Source organism: Pagrus pagrus, assembly GCF_965226575.1.
Source record: "Pagrus pagrus genome assembly, chromosome: 4".
Lineage (NCBI taxonomy): Eukaryota > Metazoa > Chordata > Actinopteri > Spariformes > Sparidae > Pagrus > Pagrus pagrus.
The window spans coordinates 6,096,413-6,119,803 of record NC_140188.1 but is presented as its reverse complement, the minus strand read 5'-3'; the positions used below and the strand labels follow the sequence as shown (position 1 = coordinate 6,119,803).

The 23,391-nt window shown below is 40.3% G+C and overlaps 1 protein-coding gene across 6 annotated transcripts in view; it reads left to right on the top strand.

Moving 5' to 3' along the window:
• tenm4 (teneurin transmembrane protein 4) overlaps positions 1 to 23,391 on the top strand; it is a 156,918-nt gene that overhangs the window by 104,458 nt on the left and 29,069 nt on the right. For 5 of the 6 annotated variants that reach the window (XM_084351717.1, XM_084351716.1, XM_084351714.1 and 2 more), the window contains 8 exons: positions 2,943 to 3,062; positions 7,819 to 8,080; positions 9,821 to 10,088; positions 10,196 to 10,339; positions 13,212 to 13,461; positions 13,875 to 13,895; positions 17,863 to 18,095; positions 19,272 to 19,426. In XM_084351717.1, the coding sequence (XP_084207843.1) occupies positions 2,943 to 3,062; positions 7,819 to 8,080; positions 9,821 to 10,088; positions 10,196 to 10,339; positions 13,212 to 13,461; positions 13,875 to 13,895; positions 17,863 to 18,095; positions 19,272 to 19,426 (1,453 nt within the window). The remainder of the gene's footprint in view (positions 1 to 2,942; positions 3,063 to 7,818; positions 8,081 to 9,820; positions 10,089 to 10,195; positions 10,340 to 13,211; positions 13,462 to 13,874; positions 13,896 to 17,862; positions 18,096 to 19,271; positions 19,427 to 23,391) is intronic. The other variant, XM_084351715.1, reaches the window with a different exon arrangement.

Sequence of the window (23,391 nt, the reverse complement as noted above, 5' to 3'; positions counted from 1 at the left end):
TCTATTATTCATGCTTAGTATTCATTCCCCACCCACCGACAGATATGAGCGGTTATGACAGGGGACTCTGGGACTAAGATGAGCCTCACAGGCATGGTCTCAGCATCTTTCTGATATCCCTGCCTGGTCACCTGATCATCTCTTAATTGATCCATTAACCACTTCCTCATGCTGGTAGACATGTCCGACTGCTATTTCAGATGTTTCCCACCACAAAAAGCGGCAAAGGTGCCACTGAATAAAGCATCTGTCACTGCATAAAACGTCTCGACTCTCCACCATGACACATAATACAAGAGACTGCCAAGGCCCAGCAGTGGCTGCTGACTAGAATAGTAAACAGGGACTTTGTCCGTGGAACAATTTGGGCAAAGATTGATAGCTGGCTTATAATAGCAAGGCAAAAGCCTTTCGCTTCATTTACAAGCTTGCACTTTTATTATTTTATTTATAACTCTTTTATTAGCATTAGGCCATTAGTGTCAGAAAATCTCTTGTTTGTTTTGTTCTCAGTGTGCGCTAACCCTTTTAGCAGAATTATATATTTGGAGCTAAAAATTTACATTGTCATCTCCTCATTTTACACTCTTCCGTGTGCTTGGTTGCCTACAGGCAGGGAATGAGAGGGCTGCAGTGACATGCTTATATTTGCAGCAGGGTTTACCCTATAATCAAGTCATTTGCGTGGGTAATGATGTTTTTGTTGCTTCTGCGGTGATGGTGCCATTTATTAGCCTTGCTCATTGAAAGTTCTCTATACTTAAGTCTGGCATTTATTTATTTTTTTTTTTGTCTGTAATATAACAGGGTAGCGTAGTTTCCTCACAATCACACGCTTGTAAAGGGGTATTCCAGTTTCAGTTTTCCTGACAAATGTATACTGTGGTGAAAGCTGTATGTCTTTGATGCTTATTTGTGACTTTCTGTTTTATCCAAGGTTGTTCAGTTTCATTAATTGTCTTTGCTTTCCAGAGCTACTCACCCACATTGGCTAAAATAGGTTTGTAGTAAATTGATATAACAAATATAGCAAATTGTGAGCGTCCATGCTTTTCTCCGTCACATATATGACAAGTAGCATTGTGATAATACCAGGATTGCCAAGAGAAATCAACACTGCCAAAGATTGCATATTGTAAATGTCCAGTCGCATCTGTTAATATAATTGACACTGAAGACAGCTGATGACGTATAGGGAGATATTCACTAACTCTTGATACTCTGTTCTGATGGCCAAGGGGCCGCTCCAAAACGTGGGTTTGGGGTAAAAACATAGAGCCTAAGTATTAACTAGCTGTCTTCATGTCCCAAGAACATATATAACAAGCCAATTTCATTCACACCCTTAATTAGAAAAGTGAAATTGTTAAATTTTTTCCAGTTGTCACATCAAATAGAGAGTCGGTTGAGAGGAGACAGTTCAAATTGTGCCAGTTCATCATGTTCAAAGTCGGTGAGGGGTATCAGCTTCATGTGTTAACATTGCATACATGACATCAATCCACCCCAAAGCCTCGACTAGATGTCTTGTTATCCACAATACTCCCTCTTTCAAGTAGATAAACCAGACATGGTTCTTCTTGAGCCCAGGGGCTTCACCTGCTTATTTTTCACGTCCTCACTTTGCCCCCTATGTGGATGATGTACGTATGATAAACTGGAGGTTGGAGATATTGTGAAGTCACTTTTGACTTTGTGAATCCTCTTGGACTAGTTCAACCTCGTATGGAGGGGAAGTTTCTGCTGCGACTGCTTCACGCTTCCTTTGCTGCTCTTTCTTTCTGTTCTATTTGATGTCAATATTTAAATCATTTGTCTTGACAGCGAGGAATCATCTCCCCATGTGGTTCACAGAGGCAGGAAGGAGATAGTTCCACTTTCGCAGCTCCATCTGAAGAAAATGTGGATGATTGCCTCTTCAAACAAGACTCTAAAATAAACTGCCGGCATGAATGATTAATCTTAGACGGCCAGGCCAGTGCTGGGTTAACTTTTGTAGTAATTCTATGTAAATGCATCCAGATAGATCTTTGGGTACAAGTCCAAGGATTCAGAGCATTATCTCCTTGCTTGTTTACTGTGCAGTGGTGGACAGCCAAGGTCTTCTGAAGGGGACACGGCCTAATTAACATAAAACTGGGTTCCTGGGGACCAGGATAGTGTGGGGTGAATGATCTTGCCTCTGGTAAGGACATGTTGAGGGCAGCTACTAACACACAAGTGTTAATTGTTTCCAGTACGTGGCAGTGTTTAAGACCCAAATGTATTAAAAATAGCCATGGTCTAATGATGAAGTGGCAGCAAGGCATTTGTTAGGGGAATTTTTTGCAAACGACTACAGAAACGATAGCTGACCATGAGTTGGGCCTTGCTAATGACGAGGGCAGAGCTCAGTGCGGGAGACGTGATACAGCAAGGTCTCAACTCATCAGTTCAGTAAGATTAGGAGGTGAATTTGGATGGCTTCCCACTATTGATTGGTGGGGACTGATGATCAGATCTAATTTATGCAGCTTCTGGAGACCTGATGTCAGTCTGGGAATCTGTCGAGGTCTTGATAACCAGCCAAGCAAGTCTTCCAATCTGCAGTGCTATTATATTCCCTCTCTTGTATTTTGTAATGGAAAAGATAAATCCTCTTTTTTTAATTAGAGCAAAAGCAAAGTAAGCTTCCTTATCTCATTATCCTTCCATTCTGGGTGGAAAAATCCTCAGAGACATCCTAGTAGGTGTTGGGTTGTTGTTGTCTCTGTTATGGCTGTTTTCCTTTGTTGTGTACAGTATTTCATTTCGATAACATCTATACCTACTGTATATTCATTCAGGTTTTCTGTGATCCATCCATTTTTGCATATATGAGGTGGACAGACCACATTAGAAACACAAAAACATATGTAGCTGTATGTAGAAAGTTTGTAACAGTCTTTTTCTCTCCCATGCAGCCACGCTTGTGTCATTCGTGGACAAGTAGTGACTTCGGATGGAACACCTCTGGTTGGAGTCAACATCAGTTTCATCAACAACCCGTCCTATGGTTACACAATCACTCGCCAGGATGGAAGGTAAGATCCCTCTCCTTTATATTGACAGACACACCCAAACAAGAGACGCAAACAAAGAATGACACTAACAGCTCCCTAAATATGCTGTACAGAGATGTGACAATGATATTTATATTATTGTCAAATAGTGTTGCTTAGCTGTGCTGAATTCTAATGATGGAAGGAAAAAAAAAACACAGTTGCCACCGCAAACTGTGCCGCCATTGATCTGCTTCGTGCTTTCATTTGGTCCAATTTTGGAGTTCTCGGCTCAATTCCCAGAGAAATCAAACAAAGCCCTTCTGGTACACTCATAAGTTATGCTTCAGTAGCAGCAGGGAGGGGAAAGAATAAAATATGCCAATTCAAAGCAGCTCACTGGGGCTATGAAACATAGTGCAGATGGACATTATTTATTTGACAATGGAAGATTTAGAGAATTAAGTGAGACATTTAAGTCTAGGCCACGGACCACCAATTAAATTGCTTTGCATTTGTCCGCTCTTATTTTAGCTCAACAATACTGTTTTTGCCATCAATGTCGGAGGGGAAATTAGTCCTTATCCTAACCCTAATTAGTTTGTGTGATTGTTTTAATTATTTTTCCATTAGGTCCGCAAATAATGATTAGATTCATTGTCAGTTAATCAGCTGATTATTTTCTTGATCAATCAATTAGATGTTTAGTCTATAAAATGTCAGAAAATGCTGAAAACTGTTGACAGTGTCCCCCAAAGCCCAAGATGATGTCTTGAAGTGTCTTGTTAGGTTCACGACCCAAAGATATTTCAGAGACTAAAACCAGAGAATTTTGACTTTCTTTTCGTGAAAAATTACTCAAACGGATAAATTGATCATCAAAATAATTGACAGTTAATTAAAAAGTTGAGAACTAATTAATTAATTAATCTAGTAATTGTTGTAGCTCTAACATCCATAAAATAATACATACTTAATGCACTGATTGGCACTGATCATTTACACTGTCTTCCTCAAACATTTCCACAAATCTTCTGCCTCTGCAAGAAACAGAAAACATTGTCAATAAATTCATCTTCTACCTTTTTGTTGTGGAATTACAGTTCCAACAGAACCCCATCGGAGAAAGATAAATTGTTGTGTGTTGAAGTGTTCAGATAAAACAAGTGGAAAAAGTCTGAGTTCTCTGTTTGGCTTTCTTTGAGTAACTCTGTGCCAGCTGCTTTGCCACCAGGAGAGTTTCTCAGAGAAATCCAGACAAAAACCTCAGACTGTTTTCAATGTGTTTCTTTGAGCAAAAGAGAAAGGCCTGAGAGAAAAAACGTTGGCTAATATTGTCTTCATAATTTAATTTAAGTTTTTTCCTGAATATGTTTTTTTGCATCAGATTACACACACACACTGTACACACTCACAGCCACCAATCCCTCTGTATCTCTCTTAAGTAGTCAGTGTTAGCAAGACCTTGTGGGAAACCAAGCCCCTCTATCACAGCACAGCATGAATTGGTGTCCGCTCTCCAAGCCCCACTTCCTCCTGACACTTTTATCAGTCACTGACACACTAAAGGCCCACATCTTAGCTGCTGGTTTGATCTTGATTATTCTTGCTTCTCCTCATTCCTTCCATCTTGTTGTCAGTCTCCTCTTCTTCCTGGTTGTACAAAAATCTCTCATCTCCACCTCATCATTTTCACCTTCCTCACTTATTTCATCTGCTCTCGATCCCTTCACGCTTTTCCCCCTCCAATCTCCCACTGCCCTTAAGCCTTTCCTTTCAGGGCACTACTCTTTCACTCATTTCCTGTGCTTTGCTTGAGCCCAGGTCTCATGTCCTTTCCACTGCACTGGCTTCCCTCATCTCTTTCCTTTTCCCATTTAATGCGTGTCCCATTTTTTATTATGCATCACTCAGTTTTTCCTTCGCAAAGCTCTGTACTCTTTCCTCCATTCCAGCATATGTGTAAACACTACTCCATCTCCCAGGTTCCCCTGTAAACATGCCCAGTCTCCTGCAACTCCCCTGCAATCACTGTAAACTGGCTCAGTGCAGCGTGAAATCAGAAATGCACCTGTTCAGCCACTTAGAAATGGGAAAGCTGTCTCAACTCATTTTTATGATGTGTTCTTTATTGTCCAAGGGCTTAGTTTTTTAAATTACCTTTTCCACTATCTTGAAAAAGTTTTCTGGCCTAAACAAAAGAGGTTATTTTAGTTTGGGACATTTTCCAACTGGCTGAGCATTCAAACACACCTGTTCCCTTTTATACTTTTATGCTACAATAATGAGTAAACTGCTGACATGGACTCCAGTATATTACGTTATAGGTGCTTGCCAGGATTTCTGTAGGAGCCATGACATATATGGGAAATCCAGTGTACATTTGACTACTTGACTATTTGTTAAAACCCCCCACTTCTTGTCCCAGGCTGGCACGGTATTATTATTATTATTATTATTATTATAGTAGCAATTTACATCACAGCTTGGTAATAATATGTTAATAGTAAAGTAAATGTTTGTTATTAAAAAGGTAATAATAAGGTATTACCATGTAATTACCAAAGTAATAACCAGGTATTTGCTTGGTATTAACAGTGGGTATATCTGGATAATATTATACTGAAATGTATGTAACAGGGTAAGAAGGGGCCCAAAACAAAGAGTCATAATAATGAGGAAGTGTTATATCAGTGCAATATTTGGATTTAAAAAAGGCAACATGGTGATATAACATTAGTTCATCCTCCCTTATTTAAGATGGTATCTTTAAATTTGTTTCCATGTACCCTTTGTTTTGGAGCCTTATTATCTTGTCAAAAACATTTCAATTTGATATTACCAAGATTGTTAACATCAAGCTATTACCTAGTAATTACTTTGATAATTAATAATATTAATCACTCAATGATTACCTCTTTATTATCAAAGAATTACCTCACTATTAGCATTTTATTACAAAACTGTAATATAAAGTACTACCATCATTTTTACCTTTGCCAAGTAGGTTATGTCTTCACCGGGCTCTGTTGGTTGGTTGCTTGGTTGGATTGTCAGCAGGATTATACAAAAAATACTAAACAGATTTCCATGAAATTTGGATGAAGGATGTTTCTCAGCTCAGAGCAGACCAAGTACGAAACAGAAATGTTTGGCCTTGGCCATTGTAGTTATTATCATTACTGTTATTTATTTGTTTATGTTTTTGGTGGTACATTTTTTCCTATACGCACACTGCAGTCTTGCCAAAGTGGATGCCAATTTGTTACTGAGTTTAAATAAAGTTTACAGGACAACACACATAAAGTGCCCACATCACCTATCACCTGGGCATGTACACAGTCCCTTATCATTCTTACTATTTGGTTTGTCCTTGATTTATTTTAAGATTAAGTCGATCCAGTTCTTACAAATATACATTGGCTGAGAAATGATTGTGTATAATTTGTACGAAGCATGCCAAGTTCACTGGCAGGGTTAAGCTTGAGCTTGATGCATTCCTTGAGGGCATAAGCAAGCAAGGCTGTTGTAGGTAGCTTAATAAGTTTTGTCACATGGCTTAAGGCTGTTGTCATGATTGATAACAGCCAGTGAATCCCTTCATCGATTGGCCACGCAGCCCATGAGTATCTGTCCAGGAGTGTTTTGAGCGTGCATAGCCTGAGCCTGCCAGGTGTCACGCAGACTGACCAGCTGCAGCTCTACGGCTACTGATGGATCACAGCAGCACAAGGGTACCACTATCACAGCCCCCATCCGTTCTGCAGCCTCCGTACTGCTGGACAGACTCACTCTACTCACAGTAAACCAAGGGCAAAACACCAACGGTGGAACAAACGTTTGTTTATCACCACAGTCAATCAGATGTTTACCCTCAAGGGAAGTTACTGAGCAGATTCTTTATATAGTAGTTTAAAACCAAGAGGGAGGTTACCTGGTTTAGAGGCCACTATTTGGACCTGCTGCTTTACGTGTAATGTGGGAAAAGAAGCCTTCAGTGTGAGGTTGAGACCCTGTCCCAGGGGCCTTTAGGTGACCAGGTGCTAATTGGCTCTTAGAGAGAAATGACAAGAACTGCAGTCCAGTGCAGGTGCAGGCATGCTGTTGTCACCATGCAGCAGTTGGAGATGATAAAATCGCCAGAGTGCAGCCTGTTTACTGAGACCCACTCAGGTCAGACCAGAGGCAGAGGCCCTTAAATGCAACAGTGGATGGGATTGCATTGCAGGGCTTTTAGACTGATGTTAGAGTGGACAGCCTTCATCTGAGGGATCGATAGAGAAGTGGCGGCTGCCTGCATCCTGCAGCACAAATCTCTCTCTCCCACACATAAATGTGAGCACAGGAGCAGTGCATTACACACGCATGGGGGGGGGGACCACTCGTGCTGAACTTAAAGCATGCGTCTACTATTTTCCATTCTTCAAATAAAATCTACAGATTATGACATTAATTAAGAGATGTGCTTCTAACATCGTGATTAGTCTTCCTCTTGTATTTTCAGCCTGTGTGTGCCTGAAAGATAATGCTAAATAGAAAAACAGTATGCTTTCTAGACAGTCTTCATTTATTAAAACACGGATTTATTACTATTTGATCTGTTACAACAACACTTAATTAGAAAATAGACATTATATTCACCGTAAAATGTGGCATGGTTTAATCCTCAACGCACAACAGATTACATGCATTGCTAATGGGGATTTTCACAGAATTGCTTTAAAAAATATATAATTTATCATCCTTGTATGTGTTTCAGCATTCATCCTCTTTGACATTGTGCACGTCTGTGTTCCAGTTTTGACTTGGTGACCAATGGGGGCATAGCTGTAGCCCTGCACTTTGAGCGCGCTCCATTCATCACCCAGGAGCATACTCTCTGGTTGCCATGGGGACGCTTCTTTGTCATGGATACCATCGTCATGCGACATGAGGAGAATGACATCCCAAGCTGTGACCTCAGCAGCTTTACCAGGCCGAGCCCCGTGGTGTCCCCAGCTCCGCTCACTGCATTTGCCGGCTCCTGCTTTGAAAGGCGCACCGTCGTTCCCGAAATCCAGGTGACCACTCTTCACCTCCTCACTGCCCTGCAGGTTGTGATCTACATGGGTCCCTCCTTCAGATGATTCATGCACCACATCTAGGAGAGACTCTGAAGACTATTTATCATGTACAAGTGTAATAGTGACTCTGGCTCATGGCAGTGCTGTGATTTTATCTCTCTAGTGTAATTGGTCTACAGAACTTGGGCGATTTACAATGTGCATTGTACTGTCTCACTGCAGAGTGATGATGATTATTTCGCACACAGAAAACAGCCCGGACTTTTTAAATTTCTCCTGGGTTGAAGTCTTCCAGGTTAAGCATACAAGTCTCGAGAGGATTTGCTTTTATATTTCATAACTGTATATATTTTAATGTCTGTCTACATGAGTATGTGTCTTATTGGTGCAAACACACACTTGTATGGGCTTGTGTGTGCAGGGAAATGTGTGGCTACTGTGTGTCTAGCAGGCATCTTTGTGCCCTTCTCTAATTACTCTGTCTCCCTCTTTGCTTCATAAGATTTATGGCATATCAGTAAATTTAGTATGCAGTTCTGTCTATTTATAGTAGCGTTGTCTTTGCTGTTCCTTGAGCTGTAAGAGCACCACACAGGGATTTCATCCAAATTAGACTTATAAAAGGACATTTTGAGCAATTAACCAGACATAGCTAAACTTTGAACATTTAAAAAGAAACATATCATACTGTAAGTGACACGTCCTCTGACCAATGTCGCTTTTAGTAGCTGTTATAATTGTTACTCTACATCTTGTTCTGCACTGTGGAGACAGGCGTTGCGAGGTGACTCAATTAAAGCAGAGAGGAGTTGGTCAACCAGACCGGTGGTGTCGACTCTTGATCCTAAATAAGAACACTGTACAAGTGCTGACCTCCTGCTGTATTGCAAAGAGGTTACAGGTCTGACTTCAGTGGGTTACCATGTGTTCTCTTGCTGAACTCAATTTTATTACTCTATATCTTATCGGACTGTGCAAGCTCTGATCCCAAGGGCACTCCTTTGATGTCATTGTCATATGGATTGCAGGCAAGAATGTTGTCCTAATGAAGGACTTGCTATTATTAAATTAATTATGAAATATACTCACTGGAGTACATAATGAAGAAATCCTTCATTGGATTCCCTGTTACACATGAATATAATTGTCCTCTAATTGATGTTTCTAATCTTCCCTTGGGTCCATATATTTGGTTGGAGGCAAGGCAATGAAAAATTTGTGACAAGGTTAGATAGTGGCCACTGACCAAAAGAATGACAAATTGGACATCGAGAGGCGTATATATTAATCCTACAGTAAAGACCGAAGAAAACAGAATTTTAATCATTTTAATATTTACAATTCCTGTCAGCTAGATAAAGGATTTATGTTTGCTTGCTGTTAATGACTATGTTTACACGCACAGAATATTCCTGTTTTTATCCATATTCCTTCTAAGCTGTTCACGCGGCTGACAAAAATTAGTTTTACATTAATATTCCTGTGTACATGCAACTGTACAAACTCTGATAATACACAGCATCCCTCTTTCATTTTCAACCACCTTCTCGAAAAGGTTGGTGTTGCAATATTTGTGCATATCTGGTGATATCCAAGTGTTTCTTGGTAGTAGGGGTGTTTCTCCTTCTGACCAGAAATGTGGACTTTTGTTTCGTGCATGCATCTCTACTCCAGCCTTGCAAACTGTTGGCTATGCTAAACATAGTGACTGAGAAGCTTTTTTTTTTTTTTTAATAGTCCCTACAGGAGGAAGTGCCTATACCAGGGACGGAAATGAATCTCGGCTATTTAAGCAGCAGGACCCCAGGTTACAAGTCAATCCTGAGGGTGACCTTGACCCACACCACGATCCCTTTCAACTTGATGAAAGTTCACCTCATGGTGGCTGTGGAAGGCAGGCTGTTCAGAAAGTGGTTTCCCGCAGCTCCAAACCTCTCATATGACTTCGTGTGGGACAAGGCTGATGTCTACAGCCAGAAGGTCTACGGCTTGTCTGAAGCTTTCGGTAAGTGATCAAGTATATGTTTTCATATTAAATATGTTTTTAGCTTTTTTTATCCAGAACACATGTGGTTCACTAATTCTACTTTTATCTTTGCTTGTGTCCTTTAGTGTCTGTGGGTTTTGAGTATGAGTCATGTCCGGACCTTATTCTATGGGAGAAGAGGACTGCTGTTCTTCAGGGCTATGAAACCACTGCCTCTAAACTAGGAGGATGGACTATCGACAAGCACCACGCTTTAAATATCCAGAGTGGTGAGTCAACCAGTAAACCCTTTTTGAATTATTATTCTCACCCACTCTTTCATTAAAACACCTACTCAAAAGATATTTTTATACTGCAAGAAATCTTCATTTTTACACCTTATTTATTCCTTTGTTAAGTAATCATTTATCACTGTGAGGTAAAAAAAGACACTTGTGTGCCACTGCAGTTGTACTTCTTTTAGGAATTTGTGTCGCCACTTAAGACGACAGCATACTGTAATGCAGATCACTACTGCATATAAAGATCATCAAAATGTGAAGACAATAATTTAATTTGCATTTCATTTCACCCCGAGCATTTCCAAGTGTTGTTTCCTCAGATACACAACTAGCAGCAACACAGGACAAAACAATTGAGTTAATCATTTATTTAGTCTGTAATGGAGATGTGAATAAATGGCGATTTTGTCATTATTTTATAGCTTTTACATTGTGCAATCAACATTTCCATCAGAACAACTTGCTTTATGATGTTTAACCTTGTTAGGACTCGATAATATAATTCTAATTGGTTATTTTGCAAGTCTTTAGTTTGCTGCACTTCATATTTATCATATCCTTATCATTATCTTATTTCACACATATCATTCAGACAAGTAACAAGTGTAGACAAGTAACACCAAATCCACCAAGTGCCTTAGATGATGCTTTTAGTGTAACATTGAATTGTCTTCCCTTCTTCTAACATTTTGAGGCTTTTTCAAGTCAGCAGTGTCATGATGTAGCCTCAGACAGATCTGACTTTTCTATTACCACTGTCCGTTTTTAGGTGAGGGGGGTCAATTTTCTTATTGCTGGCAAATTACTCCTGAAAGGCAGGAGTAGGAAGAAAAACTTTGGGCACCACCTATCACTAGCAAGGCTTCACAGTCTGTTTGTGTCTAGAAGGGCTCATCAGAGGAGATGAGGCATACTTATATGAAAAATGCTTAGGAAGGTGGCACTTTGATCTGTCACACTCAATGTGCTGTCCGAAGGAGGGAGAGAACTGCTCCTCGTACCCCCACCACATCCACTGCCAGTTCCTCCACACCAACCTTTCCTTTGGCAGCCCCATGCCTTGTTCATGCCCAGCATTTTTAGAATCATCCCTAATTTAATTGCTGTCAGTCTGCTACTCCCAGCAGCAGCAGCCCCTAAGATTAAATCACGTCCCACGAAAGGGATGCTTGGCTGATCTCTTCTGATAGACCAAATGTTGTGCTGCTCAAAGAACTCAGGTCACCAAGTACCATCAGAAGCATAAAAACTACCGCAGACATGCAGATGCTGAATTTCAAATATGATTACATTGATTGGGCAGCCGAAACATCTTTCGATTTACATATTTGAACACGTTCCAAGAGTAGATTCGCTCTAATGGAAACATGGCGCTCATGTGTGTGGGTGCATGCCTGGATGTCTGCACATAAACTCCACACATATGGCTGTATTTTTGTTCATGTGCAGAGCCGGTGGAGGTAGAAAGGCAAGCACACAACCATTTTTAATCAGGGCAAGTCAATTTTTTTGTGATTGTGCCTGTGTGGTAATTTTTCTAGCTCCAAGAGATTCCACTTGTGCCAAGGGCTTTTTGGTCCCTATTTTGGCGTGAAATTGTGCCTGTGTTTCCATCCGCTAAGACCACCTCTTATTGCAAACACAGGCACACAGAGCAATTTTCATGGCTTCATTTCACAGGGGTGCACACACAGACCTATTCAGAATCACAGCAGATTCTTATCTGTGTGCTGACTTTCACTCTCTTTTAGGATTTTCACCCAATACTTGAAATTGCATTAAGTAATGTTAAACCAGTAGGATACAGGGAGTTGCAACTTTAGAGCACGAGAATAGTCTTAGTGTAACAAGTTTGCAAATAGTTTCCTTCTTACCAATCCAACAGAAACAGTGCAACATGAGCATCCCATCAAAATCCTTTTGCTTGCAACTTGCTAACTGCACCCCACATTATTACACACACATCAAGCAGCATGGGTATCTTAATTAAATGATTAAATCTGACATGGAATTTGCAAAGATATTCATAGAGCCCTCTACGCATCTCTACACACCAAACTGGTGGGCTATTCTCTACAGATTCCAAGTTTGCAAATTGTAAATTACTGCAAATGTAGATGGTAGGAAAAGGATTTGTCTCGAGCTTGTTCAAAAATGCAGCAACATTTTATTATTTAGGCAAAAATTACAAACCATAGTTCCTAGGATTAATTGGGAGCTGTTAGCAAATGCAATTATGTGAATTCCATGAACAATTTGCAGGAGTAGGATTAATATGTAAACATACCTTAATATGACTAATTGGGTGCAAATTTTGCAATTACTGTGGTAGAAAGTACAGCAGTTACTAATAATGCTAATATATTTTATATTTTTGTCAAATACCAACTGCATGAATCTAATTTTCTTGTAAAATATGTTTGTGTACATCATTACACATGGACAGGATTTCAAGTGCCTCATAAAAAATGTAAATTCAACATGAACTGAGACATCATCTGCCATTGGTAATATAATTTGGGTGCTGTATATTCATTATTGGGTGGCTGCATAATGGTGCCTGTCTAAGAAGTTTTTTTGTGGAGAAGCTGGACCCACTCTTGGCAGAAAAGAGTCTGCTGCTGCTGTCCACTAGGATTAGAGAAGATTATTTAGCTGCCTCTTGTTTAAGCCAACCAAAATTTGCAAAATGTACTAACTGTAACTACTGGCCACACCCATTTTCACTTGCTATCCTTGCCTGTAATTGCAATTCTGCTTGTGTCCATAAATGTTTCAGGAAAATAGAGCCAGCCTTCATACTGTGCTTAGTCTAAACAGGTTGCAGGTGTTACTTATTTCTTTCCTGTGCCCTCATCAGGTATTCTTCATATGGGCAATGGGGAGAATGTCTTCATCTCCCAGCAGCCTCCTGTAATCGGCAGCGTGATGGGGAACGGGCGCAGGCGCAGCATCTCCTGCCCCAGCTGTAATGGCCTTGCTGACGGAAACAAGCTGCTGGCCCCTGTGGCTCTGGCCTGTGGCTCAGATGGAAGTCTGTACGTGGGCGACTTCAACTATGTGAGGAGGATATTCACCACGGGGAATGTCACGAGCGTCCTGGAGCTCAGGTAATGGGAGGAGTAGCCAACTAACATCCACTCTAGACCATGAGCTCAGATGGGCTTGCACACAGGTCATAAACCACTGAGGTCTATTGAGATAGACAGAAATGCCCTAAAGGCTCAGGATTGATGGTCCTGGCTTCTCATCCACCTGTATCAGCTGGAGTTTGGCCCTGATATGGGCTGAAGTGGATGTAATGGGGTCTTAGCAGAAGACGTTCTAGGACAAGATTAATTACTTAGTTAATGTCAGCAAAGACAAGTTTGAGTAGATAAGAAGTGTAATGTTTTGTCATGATTCTCTTTTAACAACTGTTCTCCACTAACAACTGTTTTTTTATTTTTTTTATTCTATCCACTAACAACTAACATTTCCTTTCCTTCTCTCTCATTTTCTGCTGCTTTTGGCAAACTGACAGAAATAAAGACTTCAGGCATAGGTAAGCAATTAAATTAATATAGAAAAGGGTTGAGTCCACATAATTGATGCTGAAGTGACCTTTTGAGCCCATCAGACATGAACTTGTGAGCAACTAGAAGATCATATCTTACTGACTGTGTTATTTTCATCTTGATAAAGATGTTGATTTAGTGGTTTAATTGTCTCCTGAGTTTATTTAATCTCTGGATTCGGAGCCTTGTTCACTACAGTTTGTTTGCATCTGTGTGTGTGTGATTGTAAAGAGAGAATGCAGCTGATTGTTGGCTCAGTAGAGGCCACGCTTTCTCAGGTTTGACAATGGAGCTGAAATGACATTTTCCAGTATACTACAATGAATGTTTTTATCCCAAACCATGTGTGAAGTATTCAGTAATCTAGTATTGTGCCTTTTTTAAAATGCATTTCTTTAATTAAAATGGTAGTGGATTGCCATCTGTCAAGGAGTCTCAACATTTCAGAGTGTTATATAGAACCAGTTGTTGTGTAAGATTTTATCCTTGGCAGGTGGCGGTAAGGAAAACCTCTGTGTATTGTCTTTAGATACCATGTCTCAGATAAAGGGCTATTGATTGATTTTCTATCAGAGGGTCACGACTTGAGCCAGGTAACATATAGTCAGACTGAGGATAAAAAGCAAAGTGCTGCTGGTCACTGGCCTCTATTTTCTGAATGGCCATATTAACAAAACACTCAGAAGCTCTCTGTTGCTTTTTCTGTCTCTCCATAACTATATTTCCTCAGTTGAGCTTCAACTGCAGATGAATTGTCAACTATTGTAGTCATCGAATAATCGTTTCAGTCATTTTTTTTAAGCAAAAAACATTTGCTGGTTCCAGCTACTTAAATGCAAGGATTTGCTGCTTTTCTTTGTCATTTTAAATGAAGAGTTTTTGAGTTAGTTTGACAAAAGAATCAATTTGAAGATGTCACTTGGGGCTCGGGGAAATTGTGATGAGCATTTTCCCAATTTTTTTACATTTATCAGCAAGTTAATCGTTCATGAAATCAATTGTTAGTTGCATTCCTTTTTCTCTTCATAGTATATGAAATATTTCTCTGTGGAACAAAAAATGTTAACATCCTTACATACACTAAATCGAAAGAAACATCAGAGCTCAGTCCCTTTGGTTTCCATACTCCAAATACATTTGCATGTTAAGAGGAGATTTATCCAGGAAAACACAGCATGTGTCTGTATAAAACGGGTGGCTGCCTCCTATTCATGTGTGAGCGAGCGATAGGGCTCGGAGGTGGCTGATCTCACTACAATGTTCATTGACCCCCTACTAAGGATGTCCCCATCCACTCCAACCATGCTCACTCCATTGCCGTGCCAGCATGCTGCAAAATCCAATTATCTTCTACAAACTAGATGTTGTCAGTGAATATAGATGGAGTATGTGGCCATAGCTCAAGGTCAGGGAATAACGCCTCATAGTTTCAAACACGGTGGGGGACCAACACGGTTCTACATGCAACTGGGAACCGATAAGGTATCAGCTGATTGCACATTTCAGATAAAATGCAAAGTGGATTCCAGTTATTGAGGCTTGCTACTGACCTACTCAAAGACAGCAGTCGCTTTTCTAAGCCAGCTGCTTGTACCTGGAACATACTGTAGACCAACATATCAGTCAACTTGGTCAGTGGGCTGATTGTGACATGTGCGCCTGAGGTTTTCTGCAGTGTCCTGTCATCACTGATTCATTGAAGGTCAATTGTCATTTAAAATTATGTGCTGGAGTTGACAATTCCACAGACCCACTGGTCCTTCTTCTTGTTGTACTATAAAAATATAAGGTTTGGCACTGTCATACTGACCATAAGCCCTAAAAGAACCCTCAAGGTTATCGTTGAAATTCTGTCTTAATCCACTTTGAATGACGCCCTGCTGACAGGTTTCTCCATAATGCTTATCAGGTCTGGCAGAACTGTGCTGTATCCTGCCCTGATAACTCTGGTCATCTTTAAGGTGGTGCTAACTAGGGCATTCACAACCTGGCATTTAGGAAAGTAGTCAAATAGTCTATCAATTTTAGGAGATTTATCATAATTTTTCACCCAATAACTATCATCAATTCTCGTCAAAAAGGTCTCATATACAACCAGTAAAGAGTTAACTAATGTAGCTGTGAACAACAAGGGGTAGGTGATATACAAGAGTCCTCAATTTGGTCTGAGAGGCTGTTTAAAAGTGAGCGGTAATATGATTGGACTAAACCCTCAGCAGGCCTGTCTGGGCTGGAGATACTGTGTTACTGCAGTAACGATTGCTTAGTCTTTCCTTCTCTAAATACCTTAAATTGTGCTTATATAACATGGCATGATGTAGAAAATAATTGTTTAAACGAATATATGTCCAACAACAGTTAAAGTTCTGTCCACCTTCTTTTGCCACCTCAAATGCTCTAAATAGCATACTATGAGGCGTTATGCCTTCTCTTATTACTGCACCGTGCTTAAATCTCAGATCATTAGTCTACAACAATGCATTGTATCAACTAGTGTTTTCTAATTGTGGACTAGTTGATATTCTGTGAAACCCCACTAATCACTGCATTGCTAAATTGTTTTCTAATTCTTTGTTTTGTCTGACCAACAGTCAAAAACCCAAAGATGTTCAATTTAAAATGATTCATTTATATTTTAAATGATTTATCAGTGTCATAGATTAGCTGAATTGTTGTTGATAAATTCTGATACAATCAACAAATAGAACTAGTTAAAAGGAATCAGTGAGCTGTTTTTTCATGCTGGTGGCACCAGTAGAGAAAAGACATCTTATCCAAGTACCATCTGTGCCATGTGCTGTATTTATGGGAGTAGAGACAAGTCTGTCAGATCTGTCAGTCAAGTCTGCCACTTTCAAAATAAGTGCCTATAGTTTCTGCCATCCAGTAATGTTTAATGCCATCGGGCTTAGGTGTTTTTAGTTACAATCTCTCATGGTTTGATTTTTCAGCAGAAGATCATGTATTTTTATTATAAGCAGGAGCTTTTTTTTAAAGTGAACAGTCCCCTCTGTCACTTCATTTGTATTACTATGGATTTGTCTACAGTCATGTTTATTTTCTGTGTTTTCTGACACCTATTCTGTCTGGAGCATGCCAATAGATTGCATACATCCCGCCACAGCAGGATTGGTTATATTTGGTTCTATTGTCTGTCTGTCAGGTTGGGCAACCTCCTGTGGATATGAAGGATTACTTTGTTGACTTGGTTGGAAGTTTGATATAATGTTTCTTTTCTGTGCTGGAATCTCTGCCTGATGGATGCATTGTGTGTTTGGATTGCCGCTTTCGCTTTGCATTTGTATTTTTCTCTAAAAAAGTCCCAAGGGAAATGGCAGAACCAACCTGTTTGTACTTCTTCTGGCATTAACCAGCGTACTGCTACTGTATAGATACTGTGTTTAGCTTCTTATTGTTGTTTTCAGATTTTATCACAGAGATTTCTTGGGTCAGGGATGGGGGAGTAATTAGACTTTCTGTCAAAGGATCCAGTGTACCCCACGGACTTAGTCCCAGTGGTCCTTCCTTTTTCTGGATCCCCTCCAGCATCACAAGCTTTTTAATAATTTGAAAGAAACTACACATCTGTATCTATACATATATAAAGTATTTTTACTTTTTATTTTTTTGTGTATATGTCACATACACATTTATTCAGAGTGGAGTTTCCACGCTCTTTTGACAACAGGGATTTCTAACTAAGCTGTATTGTAGATGAATTCTAAGCTCCACCATTATGTCATGTTTAATCTCATTCTATTTTGCCATGTTTAATCTCATTCTATTTTTTTCTTTTTCCGTGTCCTTGGTTTAAACTGTAATTGTGCCCAATTGACTCTCTAAATGGCTTTTGAATCCATTTTAATTGTATTACACAATGTTTCTTATTGAAAGCGCTGTAGCCCTTCCAGTTTTATTGACTCAGGCCCCATCCTCTCTTTCCCCTTCTCTCAGCAACAGCCCCGCTCATAAGTACTACCTGGCCACCAGTCCGGTGAACGGTGCCGTGTACCTTTCGGACACCAGCAGCAGGAAGGTGTTCAAGGTGAAATCGCTGCGAGTTGTGAAAGATGTGGCCAAGAATCTGGAGCTGGTGGCAGGGACTGGTGACCAGTGTCTCCCATATGATGACGCTCGCTGTGGGGATGGAGGAAAGGCTGTTGAGGCCACTCTCACTAACCCGAGAGGTATTGTATGGATGTTATTGTAATCAATGTAGTGTGCAGTTTCAAGTCAGTTGGAGGTCTTGTTTTCTCTTTTCTTCTCAAATAGACTAGATTGCTGTAATGGATAGTTGAAGAGCTTAAATAATTATTCATTTAAATCGATTAGTTGTCAGCTATTAAATTGATCTGCAACTACTTTGATAGTCGATGAATAATTTAGTAATTTCAAATATCAAAATTATTAATATTTTCTAGTCTCTTTACTCCTCTATGACAGGAGACTGAATATCTTTGCGTTGGGGACAAAATAAAATATTTGGAGATGTCACCTTGGGTTTTGGGAATCATCTATGTTTTTTCACCATTTTATGATATTTTTTAGACCAAACAACTGATCGTCTGTTTCAGAAAATAATCAACTGATCAATCAAGAATAAAAATAATTGTTAGTTGCAGCTGTAGTTGAAGACAGTAGTCACAGAGCCTAGATCAATACTCTTCAGTTTTAATGCATTATCTTCTTCTCTTACTCAACGCTAACATACTTATAACTCAATAGCTTCAGTTATTTTAAAACCAAATTTTTTATAGCATTCCATCTGCTTCGAGGGTCTTCCTTTCCTTGTTGCTCCATATTTGGATGATGCATTAGTCATTAGATCACATGCTTACTGTTTGTCCTCCATTGGGCTGACATTGTGAATCACATGTACTGAAATAACACTGAAGCACCACTGAAATGGGCAACATGAATTGTATGGTGAAAATAGAATGTTTTGCCATAACTACTGCAGACTAGATGTTCATGGCTGCTTAAATGTTGTTTGACGGACCCTGAAGTAATAGAAATATACAGAGATGTGCATTGCTGAGATTAGTATTCTCAGTTGCATTGTTGTTTGAGGCGAGAGAGCATGAGGGAAGAGACTGCGCTGATGAAATTTCTGTTGTGTAATTGAATCAATATGTACAGTACTCTTCATCTATTTTGATGTTTCTATTGTTCTCCATTATTGATTTAAAAAAATCAATCCTCGCATTCGTTTTCATTGCTGTGATTAGTCTTTAATTTTTATTGCAGCGAATAGTGCTTAATTGTCATTAAGTGGTGCTCTGTCCTCACATTAAGTCACAGATAAACAAAATAACTGATGGCTATTTTCCTCCTCTGTCCATTGGGTGACTTTTCATCCGCAGGCATTACGGTCGATAAGTATGGTGTAATCTTCTTTGTGGATGGGACCATGATTCGCAGGATTGATCAGAACGGAATCATCTCCACTCTTCTGGGCTTTAATGACCTGACCTCTGCCCGACCTCTCAGCTGCGATGCCGTGATGGACATCTCTCAGGTACAGCCTCTCTGACCCAGGCAGCCGGCATGTGTTTTCCTGTCTCTCAACCTACACGAGTCTCCTTGACTGACCCTGGTCTCTGGGATCCTTACACCCCAATGTGAGCTTTTGTTTTCGTAGCTGGAAGCTCTTTAGATCTAGTGGTCCTTGGTCTAGTTTTGATCCATGTTTGTTTATTGGCTCCAGTTTTTAGATTCACAACACTTGCAATGGATACTAAGGTAGAAGAAGGCAGTTAGAGCCTAAAGGCATTTAGCATTCTATGGGTTTTCAGACTGAATACTGTTTTCCTGTGTTTACTTAAACCAATGTCAGTAAAGTAATGTCAGCAACCCAAAACTATACCTTTGAATCAATATTCGAAGACTGAAAAAGATAGCGAGAAGCAGAGCTCTTATAGCGTTTAAGTAGTCTTAAAATCCCACTCTAGTGCAGTGCATATAAAATAAATAATGAATTTAACATGTTGCACCTAATTTTTGCAAAACCAGCCTCTCTGACCATGGAGGGGGATGTTCAATTCATTAAACCAAGGATGGTCTGGATTCGCTGAGATAGATCTCATTGGTCCAGAAGATTATGAATTTGGGAAAGCAGTCCCAAACACAGCTGTGCCAGACTGGCAAATGACAAAATTTAAATCACCTCATGAGTAACAAGCAAATATTAATAGAAAAGGAAAATGAGCAGTTAAAGGGACACCCAAAGGAACAGAGATAACCACAGAACCTGTTAACAGAGCCATGCTGAAACCAGAGGTGGCACTGGAGCAGAGGGGAGCTTTCATGTCTGTGTCAAGTGGCCACACAGCCCCGAGTGCAAAGAGCCTTCAACCTATAGCTGTAGGGGGATGACAAGGATGACCTATAACCTCGCTGGCTCCCAGTTCATGCACACATGTCCACTGATGCACACAGACACATGTACACACACATACACACATATGCACACATACAGTACCAGACCACTACACCAGACAGAACACATCCCCCAGGCAAGGACGCTGCACCGAGGTCACATCTCTATAGCTTAGTGACTTCCCAATAGAGGTGACGACACAGATTTTTTTGCATACTGTAGCAGCCTACAGTACGCATTAGCTGTTTTTTTTCCTGACATTATAATTTTCAACCTAAGCAGTTACAGAAGGGGTTGTTTCCTAGTTTGAAACATTACTAAAATCAGACGTTATAGGTGGTGCAGCATTAGAGGTCATGTCAAACAGCCAACAGCTGTCACTCTCTCTTAGCAGTGGTGAGCAGTTAGTTTTACTACTCACTGACAGTGATTAACTTGTGTTTTGATATTATCTGGAGCTCTGTGGCTCAGCTATCCTGAGGAAACAGTTTCCTCCGAGTCTCCAACTGCTGCTCCATAACCCCTGGTTAACGTGCCTGTATAACCAGCTTATGGGCTCAAGCGTTGTTGGTTTAGTTATGATGGACAGTCAGATAACTCATCTCAGAAAACACCATCAGATCGAAGTTGGTAGGTGGACCCTGGTTTAGATTAAATCACAGTAGGGCCTCTTGTGTGCTGGGGGCAGGATTGGTCGGATTAAAAAAAAAGAAGAAATGGTGAAGGGCTTTGTGCATCTGATCTATCATCTGGTCTAATTCATATTTGTTTTTATTATTGTGAATCTGGAGTGGGGTATCTATTTCGTTCATGCAGTTACAGTGGTAACTGTGCTCAGCTGTGTTTAAATGAGCTAACCAGTCAGTGGTATAAGAGTGCATGCTGGACACAGCTTTCTTTCTATCTTCAAAACATCAGTGAGCACTGAATTTCAATTTACTGACAGTATTAACATGATATTTAACTGTATATACGTGCAACTCTGCATCATGTAATTGGTTTTATTATATAACTGACAGTCAGGTATTAGGCCAAGATCAGGCTACAACATCATCTGGCATAATATATTGTAATTCAGGGAGCAATGAAAAATATTGAGTTGCTCAGGCCCTTCAGCAGCCACAGAGCTGGGTTCACTCCTTCAGTGGCTGTAATAACTGTTTATTTAGAAACTACCCCGAAGGTGTTTTGTAATTTTGGAGGGGGCTCTGTGTGTGCACGCCTTCAACAACTAAAGCCAAACAAACTGTGGCTTCTGTCCTGGAGCAGGAATGTGAAAAAAGCCTGATGTTCAGACTTTGTCCTGTGTAAGGAGGCAGTGTAGTTAACAGTACAGCAACTGTACATTTTTTTCATTAATGGCTTTGTTGCTTTGTTTGGGTGGCGAGAGAGAGAAAGATAAAGCTTTAAAGTAGGTGTCTAATACCAAAAACAATAGGCTATTAAATGCATAGCACAAATTAAGTTATCTATGCACACAAGTTATTAAATCGAGACCACAAATTATGAATAGATGGCAGGCTTTACTAATTTGAAAACACAAATTATTAAATCAAGAGAACAAATTATGAAATTGAGAGCACAAATTAGGTTTTTTTTCTGTTTTAGTTTTACTCCCAAGAAAAGACCATGGGCTTTAATGATAAGATTTGATTGATGTCTAAGCCTTGCTTCATGTGCATCCACCATGCCCCATCGTGTATGAAATCGAGTACGACTAGCAAACAGGTCCTGAGGGGGCCTGTGATGCCAGTGGAGAGAAGCTTTCTGTGTTGAAATGATGTATTCAGCGGAGGGAGCAAAGCCTCCAGCTGCCCATTTCCAGCCCCGGGGGGGACTCCATCCCCCTCGTGACCCGTGCAACCCCCCCCCCCGCACAAACACAAGCGCCTATAGATGCTCACCATCCCAGCTCCACAGCAGCGAGGACAGAGGCAGACTGACTGCAGCTCTACAACGATGACAAATCGCACAAGCACTGCCAGAGACACTCAGACAGTAAAAAGCATCCATTAAAAATTCATCCAGGGCACGTAGCTTCCTACTTCAAACACTCCCCAACCCCTCACTTAGGACCAGAGCTTCTCTGGAGAAGGCTCATCACTGTGGTCATTACTTTTGCTGTACCTCACCTGTTCTAGGCAAAAAAAATTCAAATTTTTCTCTCTCCTCTGATGAGGAGTGAACGTGCTGCAGCAAAATTCAATCTTAATTCAAAGTGCAGCTCTGTAACCTTTCCTTCGTCTTACTTTTTATTATCATGGAAAAGGACAAGAGTTTGACCTCGTTCAAGAATGTCTTAATTTGTTTATACCAAGGCCTTAGGTTCTTGCTATTTCAGAAATATGTTCCATTTTCTGTTTCAAGCTTGAAAATCTTCTCTCCATCCCCTGCTGAGTTCAGACTCAAACAGAGGGAAACCATGTCTTAAAACAAGATCACTTGAACGTCTTTCAAGGGTGTAAGCAGCTTCAGGAAGCTTTATCAAGGCTCTGACAGTGACATTCAATTCAAATCTGAGAGGGACTTCAAATAATGACATATTACTCTTCTTCAGACAGGCATCATGCTGGTATGGGCCAAGAGTGAAGAGATGCTAATGGAAAATTACATTATAGTGCTAATGCAAGTTCAAACACAGTTAAAAATAGTTTTGTGTCGTGTCGGTGCAAATCCACGGCTCGCTTCTTTGGTTGATGAGCACATTTTGGATTTCTTTTGCTGGTAGTGGCTGTGTCAGGCGGGCATTACTGACAGCTGCCCCACAGTATAAAGGGGAGGGTATGATCGGGTTACAGCATATGGGACAGCAGCTCGGGAAATATCCCCTCATCAGTCAGAGTGGCGTGAAAACCTCCTTACAGGCAGCTCCCCCGAGCCACTCCACACTCTCGCTCATGAAATATTTAACCACCAGTGTTGACAAGAAATAGGTTTTAAGAAATTGAAAGTCTCCCCTTCATTTCCCAAGTAAATGCATTTTCTGTTCGCTGAAAGACGACATGTATCCACTGCCAGTTTCCTGTTTGTTGTATGTGTCCTTTTATATAAACCTCTCCTGTCCTGTGGGGGGGGGGGTGGTGATGGGATGATGAGAGGTTTAT